This window comes from Manis pentadactyla, chromosome 7 (assembly GCF_030020395.1).
Source record: "Manis pentadactyla isolate mManPen7 chromosome 7, mManPen7.hap1, whole genome shotgun sequence".
Classification (NCBI taxonomy): domain Eukaryota; kingdom Metazoa; phylum Chordata; class Mammalia; order Pholidota; family Manidae; genus Manis; species Manis pentadactyla.
Genome location: NC_080025.1, coordinates 76120689 through 76134402, shown reverse-complemented (window position 1 = coordinate 76134402; position 13714 = coordinate 76120689). Strand labels below are relative to the sequence as shown.

At 41.9% G+C, this 13714-nt stretch overlaps 1 protein-coding gene and 1 long non-coding RNA gene across 4 annotated transcripts in view; both read right to left on the bottom strand.

The window, feature by feature from the left end:
* LOC118909111 (uncharacterized) overlaps positions 1 to 426 on the bottom strand; it is a 55301-nt gene extending 54875 nt beyond the window's left edge. For both annotated transcript variants that reach the window (XR_008998486.1, XR_008998487.1), the window contains exon 1: positions 86 to 426. This is a non-coding gene — a long non-coding RNA (uncharacterized LOC118909111). The remainder of the gene's footprint in view (positions 1 to 85) is intronic.
* Positions 427 to 1428: 1002 nt separating this feature from the next.
* GATAD1 (GATA zinc finger domain containing 1) lies at positions 1429 to 13045 on the bottom strand. 2 transcript variants are annotated; one of them, XM_036879267.2, is made up of 6 exons: positions 12797 to 13045; positions 11996 to 12121; positions 10344 to 10403; positions 7083 to 7266; positions 5259 to 5457; positions 1429 to 2162 (listed from the first exon to the last, which is right to left on the bottom strand). In XM_036879267.2, the coding sequence occupies exons 1-5, from the start codon at positions 13040 to 13042 to the stop codon at positions 5267 to 5269; spliced, it is 807 nt and encodes a 268-aa protein (XP_036735162.1). In that variant the 5' UTR covers positions 13043 to 13045; the 3' UTR covers positions 1429 to 2162; positions 5259 to 5266. The 2 variants fall into 2 exon arrangements, with proteins under 2 accessions (XP_036735162.1, XP_036735161.1); XM_036879266.2 differs by lacking the exon at positions 1429 to 2162 and having other exon boundaries at positions 4023 to 5457.
* Between the last annotated feature and the right edge of the window lie 669 nt (positions 13046 to 13714).

The following is a 13714-nucleotide window of genomic DNA, read 5'->3' as shown; positions in this document are numbered from 1 at the left end:
TAGTTAGTAATACCGTAATGTATATTTGAAGGTTGCTAAGAGTGAATCTTAAAATTTCTTGCCACAAGTAAAAAAAGGCCCTTACCTCATAGGTGCCTCCCACTCGGTTTCACGGTGAGAAATCCGGAGCCTCTCACGCGCCCGTTTCCACCCTGAGGATTAGAACAAGCGCTCCAAGGGCTCAGCGCGCGCTAGGCTGGGCTTACGAAGACCAGCGCGCCTGAGATCCGGGGAGCGGCGGGGCGCGGCGAGCCGCAGGGCCTTCGTCTGCGTGGGGCGGCCCCGGTCCGTCGGCAGCTGTCCTCCGGTCCCCTCCTGTCGCCCAAGCTGTCAAATGACAAAACTAAGGCGCTTCGCGAGTTTGACGGCCGTTGTTACGAACACACAATGCGCGGACGCCGGGCCGGGGCGCGTCCGCAGAGAGTTCGCAGCCGCGCTTCGTGCAGGTGAGCCCGAGGCCGCGGAGCTGCGGGACCGGGGCCGCTCCGGGCCTGCTGGAGGTGCACAGGTTTCCCTCTCGGTTGTCCGTTCTGCAGGCTGACTTGGGTTTGGGTTTGTGATGGGGGCCGACCTCCATTTTGTGAGTCCGTCATGTCAAAATCCGTATGATTAATTATCAAAATGTAGTATGGGGATAATTAAATGAGATAATGCTTGTGAACCTGTTGGGTACAAAGCACTGTCAAGTGCTCAGCTGAGAATAACAGAAAATGAATTTCCCTCCAACACAACCTCTATGCCCATATCATTCCCATCTCCCCCAGCACTGGTTGTCTCTATTCTCTCATGAATTTGCCCACTCTAGGTATCTCATGTAAGGGGAAGTATACATCACTTGTCATGTTGTGCTTGGTGTATTTCACTTGCCAGAGTGTTTGCAAGGTTCATCCTCATAGCATGTGCTGGAATTCCATTCCTTTTAAGGGCAGAATAATATTCCATTGTAGTGTAGACCACATTTTGATTATCAATTCATCTGTTGATGGACACTTGGGCTGTTTCCATCTGTCTTAGTTCAGGCTACTTTAACAAAATACCATAGCCCTGGTGGCTAAAACAACAGGTATTTATTCCTCGCAGTTCTGGAAGCTGGGAAGTCCTAGATCAAGGTGCCCACACACTCAGGTGAAGAGAGATGGGAAAGCTCTGGTCTCTTCAGTCTTCTTATAAAACACTAATCCCCTTAGGAGGCTCCGCTCTTATGACCTCAAACCTAATTACCTCCCAAAGACCAAACCTTGTAATGCCGTCACACTGGGGGTTAGGCTTCACCATATGAATTTTGTTGGGGACACAAACATTCACCTCATTAAGACCATCCTTTGGCTTAATATCCTTTTTAAAATAGCATTTTTTCCTGATTATTTAAGCAGACGTAATACAAACCACAAAATACAAAAATGAAAGTATAAGAAAGAATATAAAATAAAACTCTAATTCCAAATGTCAATCATTGACATTTTACTTCCAATTTTCTTTGTAGAGCATGTATGTGTTTTACAAAAGCAGAACCATTGTTTATGTAGTCAAGTATCTATTCTTTTACACTGAACATTTTTATAAGCATTTTCCATTGCATAAAATACCATTACACACATATCAAAATTCATTTTCTATTGTTGGATCTTTTAGGTTTGTTTTTTCCTTACTTTAAATACTACTAGAAATACACAATTTGGTCCACATTCCGTATCTTCCAAGCATGGACTCCTAGATGTTAATTCACATTTACACCAGCTGGATCATGTATCCATAAGATGGTCCCTAATGGCCCCTGCCCCTGGAATTCACACCTGTGAGCAATCCCATCCCACACTGCACCAGGGTTGGTCTGTGAGACCACAAGCATATGGCAAAAGTGATGGTATTCCAGGTTAGGTTATAAAAAGATGGTGGCTTCTCTCTTGGGTGTGTGTGCACTCTCTTTGTCATGGATCATTCAGTCTGGTTGTCTATAATCAGCAGGGCAGGCAGTCTGGATGGGAAAATGCACTTGAAGCAGAAAGAGAAAGGACAAACTTGAACCTGCAAAAGTCTCTCACCCTCGCAAGTCTTCGCCTTGGACAATGCGGTGCCTGGAGGAGAAGCTGGTACTAAAATGCCCCTGGCCCAGGAGCAGATAAAGGTGAACACGGTCACTCCTGAGTTCTTTCCTAGAATTGCTGTGGAAATATAGGATATTACCTAAATCACTGAACTTATTTCCTCAGCATGTCATTAATCTCTCTGGCAATGGTTTAAGAATTACTTATTATAAAATATTCTATATATGTATGGGCTAAAAACTGGTGGTTCCTCACCACCAGCTGGGCAGTATGCAAGTGTGTGTGTGTGTGTGTGTGTGTGTGTGTGTGTGTGTGTGTTCATGTGCACATTGTGTGCCTGTTACACAAAATTTGGGAAATACTGAAAAGTGTAAAGAAGAAAAATACACACAACTGCACTGTAACTTATTTAAGCATTCTCCTCTTGATGGTTCTTCAGGTTCCTTCTTGTTCCTCCATGGAACTGACCTCTCGGCTTCATGTTTTTGGGTGTTAAAGAGGTATACCTTCCTAAAAATAGTATGGTTGAAACATCTCGTTCAAAGTAAAAAGCATGGTTCCTAAACCATGCCAAGGGTGGCAAAATAAAATCCACAAAAATGCCTCTCCCTTTTCTGGTCCATGACAGAACTTCATTCTGAGTATGTGTAACATATCTATGTATAGATATTATACACACACACACACACGTAATTATATATATATATATATATATATATTTTTCACTCCATTGTTCTTATGATCTCACCTATTTATGGCTGAAATGGAATTGTGATTCAAACTTCTTGATGGAAAACTTATTAGGAAAAGTCTTTCACAACCAAGAACCTAAATAGTTTCGACTAAGTTTTTCAGACACTCATGTTAAGATTTATTTGTGTAAGAGAACTAAAGCTCATTTTAAAACCATCCTGTTAAAACAATCTTAAAAACAATCTAATACTAATCTAGAATATAATAATTTGAAATTCTACTTGACTGCTCATAAGAGAATCTGAAATTTAAGCCAAAGTTAGTATGAACCAGTATTAATTAAAATAACAGCAGGCATTTCAATTAGCAGCACCTAACTGGGACTCTACACTAAGCACCTCCCATAAGCAATGACCTGTGTTAGGTGCCATGGAGGTTATAAAGATGAGTTAATGAAACACATCACCTTTATCCTCCAGGGAACATAGGGGTGGGGGTGGGAAACAGAAGTAGAAGTTTAATGTAACAACAGAACAGGACAGAGACTGATTTTAGGAACCATGGGAATCTGGAAAGATCTCACCAAGAGACAGAATTTGAGAGTCTTAATGGGGAAGTTGGAGGGAACAGTATGAATAAAGCTCAGAGCCAGGAAAATGAGGAGGGTGCCTGGGGGAAACATTTCAGCAGTGGTGAGAAGCAGGAGACAAGGCAGGGAATACAGACTGGAGCCCTATCAGGGTAGGTCTTCAGTAGTAACCAGAGAAAAGTTATGTATCTACCCTGTAAGCAGTGGGAGCCACTGGTGTTTGTTGAGGAAAAAGAAAATTCAGTCTTTGTTTTAAAAGATACTACATGAGTACCTACCAATTTATAAACAAATGGTCAGTACATACACTAGTTTCTAAATAATTCCTCATTTTAATATGTATCTCACATTGTTTCTTTTAGTAATCAACCATTCTTTGAAATTTTCCTAAAATCTATTGCATATTGATGATGAATCTGTCACTTGAGTGGTGTTTTCTGTTTATACCACTTTTGGATAGAAAGTCCTATTTAATTTTGTTTAAATGAATAAAATAAACCCAAAGTAAATGCATTATAAAAAATATTTTAATCCAGAAGTTTGAATATTGACATCTATTTACAATGGTATTTATAATTTCACTGTAATTTTTGTGTACAAAGAGGTATCTATGTACATAGAATTATCTAGAGTTGCTTCTGTCCAACACACAAATCATGACTGTGTAGAAAAATGTTAACAGTTAAAACTGCTACAGCTCGAAATCATTCTGATTATGTTAAGATTCTGACACATCTTCCTGGGGTTGAAAAATGCTGGTTAAGTCAGGTTACAAAGGGAGGCAAGTGTGTGCAATCCCCACTTCCTCCCATTTTCACACTCCCTTACTTAGCTGACCTGCACTCTGAGTAAAACCTGTACCTGAATTCTGGACAATTTCCTGAACAAGAGGCATTCTAAGTATAAGATGCTTGTTTTAGGCCTGTTATTAGGAGTCTAAAGCTGAAGGTTTAACTTTGGGGTAGACTTTTTAAAGATATCGATGCTAAGGACCTATTTAATCATTTTTAGGACTGCCCACTGGTTGTTCTAATGGTAGTCAGGAAACTACCCAGTGAGATGCCTGAATACTGGTTTCCCTGGTGCTTTTAGTGAAGTTGCTTGTTAGCACCAGAAAATTTTATGGTTTGATTGGCATCCTTGTTTTGACTAAGAAGGTAAGAGAGAATAATGGAGAACAGATCCATTAAGATCAACAAAATGATTCTGAATCCCTGTTTGCTACAGAAGAATTAAAAGGAAGTTTAAAAAAGCTTGGGGTAATAAAATAATCCACCAATCAGTTTCTTTAAGGTTCAAGCAGCCAACAGGCTGCCTACCCTTTTCTAGATGAAAAAATTAAAGCTTGTGTAACTTTGTGATAGATACTGTTGGTTATAGCTTAATTAATTTTTTTTGGTTGTTTTTTTTTTGGTATCATTAATATACAATCCTTTGGGCAACACTGTGGTTACTAGATTCTCCCCATTATCAAGTCCCCACCACATACCCTATTACAGTCACTGTCCATCAGCGTAGTAAGATGCTATAGAGTCACTACTTGTCTTCTCTGTGCTATCCTGCCTTCCCCGTGGTAGCTTAATTAATTTACCTTAATTTTTTGTTCTTAAAGAAAAATACAATCCATTTAATGAGTTTCTACATATAAATTATGGAAAAAAATAGACACTACCAGTTCCTAATGCTCTCTCTGGAAATGATAGCTTTTGCCTGTGAAGATACACATACAGAATGTAGTATATAACTTGAAATGTATTTAATTCTTTGCTATCCCTTTTAATTTCTCAAGTGACTAGCAATAAATGAGCTAGTTATTATTGAGTAGTTGGGAAAAACTTTTGAGTCATTTTTCCATCTAAGAATGTCATTAAAGAAACATGTGGAATATCCTGTAGTACTATGAATACAAGATAACTGGAAATCCGTTTTACCTTTGAAACTACAAATGATTGGCAACCGTTTCCTTAATAGTTATTGCAGGAGTAGGTCCAACATGAGTCCATATATAGCCCTTCTCTGGTCTGGTGGGAACTGTGGGAAATGGTGATGAACGTGACTTGAAATATTCAGAAGGTGCATGACAAACAAATTCCAAGTATTCCATCTTCCTTGGAAGATCCTCCTCTGGTCCTAAAAGGCAGGCAACAGAGAGGTTAAACACCATTTCTGGATATACATACCATTTTTGTGAAAATTTCTAGACACTATGAGAAACCACTCTGGTGGTGACTTGACATCATTAGCCCTTGATACATGCATTACTCTGAAGTTACTCTCCATCGTTTTTTTCTACTTTAACTGCTTAAGGAATAGAGCAGTCCCCCCAAAACAGTGACTCAATATAGAAAGGATTCTAAATATTCAGAATTATATAGTGTTTATTATATGCTTGCACTGTTCTAAGTACTGTACATATACCAATACTTTGAGTCGTCAAGACAATACTCTGAGGTAGGCACTGTTATTATGGCCATTTTACATATGAGGAAAACGAGGCTAAAGAGATTAAGGAACTTGCCAAGGCCACACAGCTAGTAAGTGGCTGGGCTGTGAACCCAGACAGTCTGGCTCCAGAGTTTGTGCTCTGAACCTCTCTGTTATGCTGCTCCCCAAGAATCTGAGGACTGGGAGGAGAATGTGGGAGAGTCTCTGCTGAGAATCCTGTCCCACAGATCAGGTAAATGAAAGTCGACTCTTCTACATACTTGCAACCAGAAGACTAAAACTGTTTGGTCATGTATCAAATCTGACATGTACAGAGAATAACACAGGCACATTATTTGTCCCTGAGCTCCCTTTGAAAAAAGCTTTTACGCTTTTTCTCACAATGTAAAAGTAATTCATGCCCATTGCAGAAGCAAAAATTCAAGGGTAAAAATTTTGAATACTTTCAAAATTCTATTAATCAGCAACAACTTCTTGTGAATTTACATCAAAAACTGCACCACTTCTTTTTTCAGCCTTGAAATTAATATGAGTACAGTGGCTGCCATGGCAACTAAAAATGATAATATGTTTAGAGGTCTAGGATAATGTGGGCAACATGTATAGGAATGCATACCGAGAATTTGTTAAGACTTTGGAAGTGAAAAAAAGGGATAGTTTCTTTAGAAATTATTTCAAAGTAGATTTTTATAAGTAACTTAGTTCCTCAGCAAAATTATAGAGTTTAACCCTGGGTCACTCAGAAAAATCTCATCTATACTACTTTTTAGTAGGTGCATAATGCCATAACTCAAAGTAACTGAGCACTCAAACCCCAGCTTGTAAGACGTCCAGAGTTTCTATAAAGCTCTCTTTTTTAATACATAACGAAGCTTATGTTTGTGATTAACTGAATTGTATTACCACCCCACTCTGAATTCATACATTGAAGCACTAAGCCCCAATATTATATTATTTGGAGACAGGGACTTTAAGGGGTTAAGGTTAAATGAGGTCATAAAGGTGGAGCCCTAATCTAATAGGATTGGTATTCATGTAGAAGAGGAAGACATACAAAGTGTGTGCATGTGCAGAAGACAGAGCGAGAAGGCTACAAACTGTCTATAAGCCAGGAAGAGAGTTCTCACTAGAAACTGGCCACAGCAACACCTTGATCTTGGACTTCCAGCTTCCTGAACTTTGAGAAAATAGTTGTTGAACCCACTCAGTCTGTGGTATTTTATTATGGCAGCCTGAGCAGACTAACACTGTTTTGCAAAATAATGGAGAATTAACTGGGTTCAAGAACCTGTACAATTGGTCAAACTCACCTATGATGTAGGACGCCGGATCAAACTGGTCCCTGGGGCTAGAGAGAGTGGGAATGAGCCACGTCAGTGCTGCACTCTTCTCGCAGTACTGGTCCTGGATGAAACCCCTGATCTGAGCATAGTAAGGTTTTCCATCTTGTTCATCAATTACAGAAACAACATCTCCAATTTGGTAATACACTCCCTGGGGAAAACGTAAGATAATCCCGTATTTAAAATAAAATAAAACAGCACCACAGTTATGGACTGATACTTAATATAAAAGTAATAGTTTTCAAAGTGGTCAATAAAAGGCCTTCAAGGTCTAATGCATCAATGTATATGTGGTTGATGCCAATTTTGAAGTTCATTTCTGAATAAAAAATTATATATGCATATGTACACAACAACTAGCATCTGGAGAAACCATTTGTTTATAAAAATGATTTGATATCAGAATAGTACTATCCCTACTCTTTTGGCTACAGTCATTGAGCTTTAGAAAGGTTAGGTGACCTGGTGAATGCTATGTAAGGCTGAGACTGCCGTGGAGCTCCAACACCAGCTCAGCGGCCTCTCTCTGTACTACACTACAGGGCTTACCTGGTGAGGCTGTACCCTACACACCTTCCTCCTCAGCCATCCGTTAAGGAGAAGAGATGCCACAGATTGAAAACAAATGACACAACTTCTTTGATTATAATCAGGCTTCAGGATAAGTCTGCCCTCAAGCTCACTGGTGCCCATCTCTTCCCTCCCATTCACACTGATGTCTTCCCACAAGACAATTACTTGTACTTCTGGCATCCAGGGCTTCATGTCTTATCCTGGCTCTACTTCAGTGCCAACCAGCTGTGTTTAGTGTTTAGCTCTCTCTATGCCTGTCTCTGCTATGTGTTCTATGTCCTCTTCCCTGGGTCTTGAAATGGTAATGCTCTCTCTCTGATGTCCATATGGCTGATCTAGGGCATTCTGACGTTGAGCAGGTGTGACAGCTTTCCTGGTGGACCCTTTATCCAGGTGTCTATGGGTGACTGTCACATCTGGATCACTATGGACAAGTATAGTCAACACGAGCCACAATCCACCACTTGTTGGTTCAAATCCATCATCAGCTCTACAGCCACAACTCTACAGTCCCTACAGCCACAACTCTACAATCCCTACAGCCACAACTCTAAGTTATTTACCAGGTAAAGTCTGCATTTATAGTTTGCTTTTTCTACGTAATTTTTATTCCCAAATTACACGGTATTTGTTTTTCTTACACACATAAAAAACAGAGCCTTGCATTTCATTGGCATGTAAATATATGCTGAATGAATTTAAAACATGTAAGAGCATGAAAGCAGAACTACAAGGTGAAGACAATTCTTAGTGAAAGAATCCAGTGGCAAGCAGCACCTGGCACATGGTAGCTGTTTATTGGTATGTGCTGTAGTGTGTGTGTATACGTACATAGCACCAATCAGGACTAAGGCACTTGATCTAAGGAGTCCCCTCACTTTCAGGGAGGTTTCAGAGTTTCTAGCAGAACAGAAAAAAGCCAACACAATGCACTGCAGGTGTAACCAGACATGAGTTCTTGGAGCTGTTCCACCACAGAAGTGCTCCTGGGAAGTCAATTAACTATTTTGGGTCTCCGGTGCCCACACTGTTGGCAGTCATAGCTGTGGCTTCTACTTAGCTCCTTCCTGCATCCCAGAACTGGGCTGTAGTTCAGCAGCTGGCAAGGACCTCTTAACCCCACCCGCCCAGGTGCTGCCTGAAGGGGCACCACTGGGACAGCCTCCGCAATGCTGCACGTCTGAATGTTTCTGGAATATGTTGCTGCATTTTGTCCTTATTGTTTAGTAAACATGGGTAGTAGACAGCTGTTAAGAAATACTGGTAGTTGCAAAAAGTCCCACCTGTCTTTCAGTTGGGACATGTCTGGAAATCCACTAAGTCCTTAGCCAAAGCAGCTGTTTTTGGATTTAATCTGTACACGCGATGTTCAGTTTTGAAGGTAATGCACAGATTTGAAAGCATGATGATTCTAATTTCTAATATTCATTGAGTTCTTTCTCTGCTAAGTGTTTACCATACATGATCTCACTTGTCCCAATGAGGTAATTCCAATTTATGATCCCAATTTGATAAATGAAGAAACATTAGAGAGGCTGGTCATGGCCCAATCACTTGCCAGGGAGCCAGGAGCTGAGGTCTGGGCTTGGGCTCTGGCATCAGTGTACCTCTCTTCATGACTTGTCAGCTATGTAATCTTTGACAATTAACTTCTCCGTGCCTCAATGTCCTCATTCATAAGATGGGGATAGTAGTCCCAGTTCATGGAATGGATTGAATGAAATAAAGCATGTGAAATCCTTAGGGCCTGATACATAGCAAGTACATATTAATACTTGGGCTATTTTATTTATTAACAATAATGTGTGAAATGCTGGAAATGTAAGAGAGATGTTTGCCTGTACATAGACTGTTTTGGACCATGCAGATTTTGGGCTAACAAAAAAAACGTACATGACAGGAGTAAAACACTTGACTATCTCAGTGTGGTCCATTTAGGTCAGCTATAAAGCAGGAAATCATACACTGTTTTGTAAGAGACAGTTTAGATCCCAGAACACCAAGCACTATTTAATGGCTGCTGCCTGAACCTGGCTTACCAGGCCTCAGAGGTCTTTTCCATGATTCTATGTCATCTGCTTTCCTCAGGCTTGATTAAAAAATAATGGTATGTTACCTTTCTCACTGAGGTATCAGATGTCAGTGGGCTCTGACCCTAGGAAACCTGACCTTCTCACTCTTGCCAAACCGTATCGGATTCTCTCTCTCACCAAGGACTTCCAGTAGGTGCTAATTCCCACTACTGCCCTTACAGGGATTTAGAATCTCTGTGCCTACTCTGTCCTCTAGACACCAGCGTTGACATCCTCTGCTAGTCTAAATCCCACTTCTGTTCTCTCCCCTCCATGCGTCACACTAACTAGTACAGCTCACTTTCATGGCTCCACCATACATTAGCATTTTAAGAATAATTCCCATAACCCACATTAAAAAATACTTAAGATCCTTATATTATATTTCAATAAGCAGCTTTCCCGCCCACCTCAGCACTGGAAAAGATATTCTGTACAGCCATGGGGGGAAATAGCTTAGAGGAGACCAAAAAACATAATCACACCTTACAGAGAGTAGCAGAGCCCATCTGACTGATGCAGCATTTAGTAGCACATTATACAACAGCCCAGATGTTCTTTCAGGAACTCTACAGATGCTTACCTTGTAGAAGATTGATTCTGCAGTGATTATGGTAGAAACAGACTCAGGAGCTTTGATGGGCTATGAAAAACAAAATTTTAAAATATTAGCACATTCATAGTGTGTATGTGTATATACTGTGTACAGGCATGTTTCCAGCCATATGAGAGTTTATAATTTGAGAGATACTAAATTTGAGACATGCATATTATGACTCATGATTTAATAGGTAAGATGCATTTTCTGGGTGACAGGAACTACAATAAAAATACAAATTTCTTGGTGACAGGAACTACAATAAAAAGATAAATGATCTTCTGAATGTTGTGGCAAAGCAGTCTATTTCCACTCCTATTTCTACTACCATTAGCTTAAAAATTGCTGAGAACCCAAGGACAAGCTTCTGATTATACCGCTGAGATCTGACATAAACCTTCTCAGAGCTTTAGTACATATTAGCATTCTAGTTATAAAAATATACTGACTCTAATGGCCTGAGAATGACAGAAGTTAAAGCAATAAAAAGTGTGTAGGTGAAAACAAAATAAAAGTGTCTTCTTGAAGACATTTTCCATTTCAACCATGAAACTAAGCTATGATAGTACCATCAGAAGCAATTTTTTAACAAGGCTGAACTAAGGCTAAAAGAAACTTTCTTGTGAGTTCTTATTTTGCTGCCACCAATTGAAATCACGTCCTAAGTTGCAATACACACTTTTACGGCACCGCACAGAAACTAGACCTCCCCAAATGTCTTGGTATCATTCTTGAAGAGGTTGCTATATACTGAAATAACCACAGAGAATATATTCTACCACTTACAACATATTTAAATGATACAAATATAATCAAATGAATGTTTACTTAACGTGTTTTATCTAGTCAATGAATGCCTCATTTAAAGGAAACTAAATTTCAAAAATCTCAAATAAATTAGGGCAACAAGAATCCACAGTCTGCACAAGAATATACTGCAAGTGCCCCTTCATGTTTTACTAATGAATATGCCCAACTTCAGAAATGCCTTCACTGATTAAGTAGAGCATTTCTGTTCTGAAAGAACACCATTCCGAGGTTTAAAATACAGTCTACAATGCATTGTCCAGTGTTTGACCACTGTCCCCTGGTGTTTACAAAAATAAAGGAAACTTACTGCAACAAAAATGTGCTTTCAGCTACCCCCAGCACAAGTCTTTCAACAATCTATTTTCTTATAGAAGAGATCGAGGTTTAGCAAAAATTATGACTCATATTGTAGGTAAGATGCATTTTCTGGGGCTATAACAAACTAATGTGGAAATGAATGAATTCCAGCATTACATTACTCAGATCTTGAAAGAATGTAAAAAAACTTTTCTTCCTAGTGTACCTGACCATACCAAGAGCGATAATCACACCTCATCTGCTGCATGGAGAACCCAATAAAAGCAGTTTCCTTTACTCATATTTTATACTTGCCCAAGACAGAAAAAGGGCATTATTAACTTTATAAACAGTAAGCATCCTGCAACAGAGCTCACTCCCTTTCAGGAAGTCTGGACCACTCCCCAGAATATTGCAGAAGGGTTCCCAGAAGAGAGTAGAAGTTCAATGGTGAGAGATGAAGGCAGTGGCAGGACACACTACACACACAATGCCATGACCGAAAGACACACTGTCCACAATTATCTTACATTTTTTAATTTAAAAATATGTCTTCTGCCTTTTCCTTTAGTGGAAACTTTTTTTTCAGCAGCTGGAGCAGATTTGTATTTAGTGTTTCTGAGCCGAGCAGACCTCCTGTGAATTTCCTGCTTACTCTGTTACATAAACAATTAAGGAACAAAAAAGAGAAAGAAGTAAAAAGTGTAGAAAGCTTGCTGCCCCAAAACAATCATCTTACAAGGACCCTAGAGTATGCACTTTAAAAGGACACTTAATAAAAAGTAAGAGTGTGTCAATCACAGGAAATGAGCTAATTAAAACGGGAAGGGCCCTGGGCAGGCATCTCCAGAGCTTCCAAAAATTTGAGCTACTTGCTACAGAGCAGGGGGCAAGGGTAGGGTAAGTCTAGGCCAAGGAATACTTTTGCTGCCAATTCGAATTACGGCACGATTATCTTACTACCATGTCATAAAAATTACCTGTAATAGGGAGAGGTCCAGTAGCCTGACCCTGCTTACCTCTCTGTGTACACGTGTGTATATTAAGATGTCTGGTTGGTACACCTAATATTATTACAATGAGGGAGGGCAATTCTGAAGGGTCTCTAATTTTCTGGCTCTTTTACACTTTCCATTTCTCACCGTAACAAAAGGCGCTAGGAATGGGCCAAATCAATGAAGATCTTCTAGGTACGGGGTGGGAGGGGCCGGCCCGGCGGAGCAGGGCCACGGCGATCCTGGAAGGCCCCCGCCTGCCTCCCCGCCCGGCCCGCCTCCGTCCACCTCCCGCCCGGTCAGCCTCCGCCGGCGGGAGGGGACGGAGTAGCTCACCTGCTTGCCGCCCCCGCCCCCGTTGCTCTGCGGAGGGGCGGCCGAGGTGCTAGCGAAGGGCGCCGCGCCGAAGCCGCCGCCGCCGCCCCCAGTCCCGCCGGCCGCCCCCGAGCTGGCGCCCCCACCGCCCGTGCCGCCCCGGCCCGTGCAGTGGTGGCAGAGGATCTCCCCCTGCGGGCCCTTCTTCCACATGGAGGACGACGTGGTCTTGCAGACGCTGCAGGTGGGCTTCAGGCCCAGTGGCATTGTGGGCGGCTCGGGCGGCCCCCGCGGGCGCAGAGACACGGGAATGGCGACCGCCGGCCCTGGCCGCCCTCTGGTCGGCCAGCCACTCGCAGAGACAGGAAGAGCGGCGCGGGCGCCGAGCTGTCCACGCAGGGGCCGGGCCGCGGCCGCTGCCCCCTGGAGGCAGGAAGCGGGTTCCGCTCGCTGCGCGTCGGGGACCACCTCCGCGCGGCCTGAGGCGCCGAGAAGCGAGGCCGAAACGGGTCCTGGCGGCGCAGGCGAACGGGGCCCCAGGAAGCTTCCGGCAGTGGGCGGGGCCCATATGACCGGAAGTGCTCCTCCCGAAGGCCCTCCCCGCTCAGGGTTCGGCTGCGGCCTCCGAGGAGCGCGCGTTGCGAACTCCTTGGCCTTGGGCGGGGATTGGCCGGTGAAATATAGGACAACCAGTTAAATTTGAATTTCAGATAAGCAGCACTTTTTAAATATGATAGTATCCCGTGCAGTAGTCGTTGTTCATCTTAAATTCAAATTAAACTGAGCACCCTGTATTTTTAGTTGCTATATCTGGCACTCTTACTCAGGATCCTTTACATTTTTAAAAATTATGATTTAGTCCCTCAGACGCTGTTGTTTTTAGAGGAATATCCATGGACAAGTACGTATTAGAGATTGAAACAGTCATTTTAAAGCCCG

Excerpts from the sequence above, each read along its gene's own strand:
- GATAD1 (XM_036879267.2), bottom strand. The coding sequence starts at position 13,042 with ATGCCACTGGGCCTGAAGCCCACCTGCAGCGTCTGCAAGACCACGTCG. Across the intron at positions 12,122-12,796 it reads GGGGCGGGGGCGGCAAGCAG|AGTAAGCAGGAAATTCACAG; the intron begins GTGAGCTACTCC and ends TTTATGTAACAG. Across the intron at positions 10,404-11,995 it reads ATATTTTTAAATTAAAAAAT|CCCATCAAAGCTCCTGAGTC; the intron begins GTAAGATAATTG and ends TGTTTTTCATAG.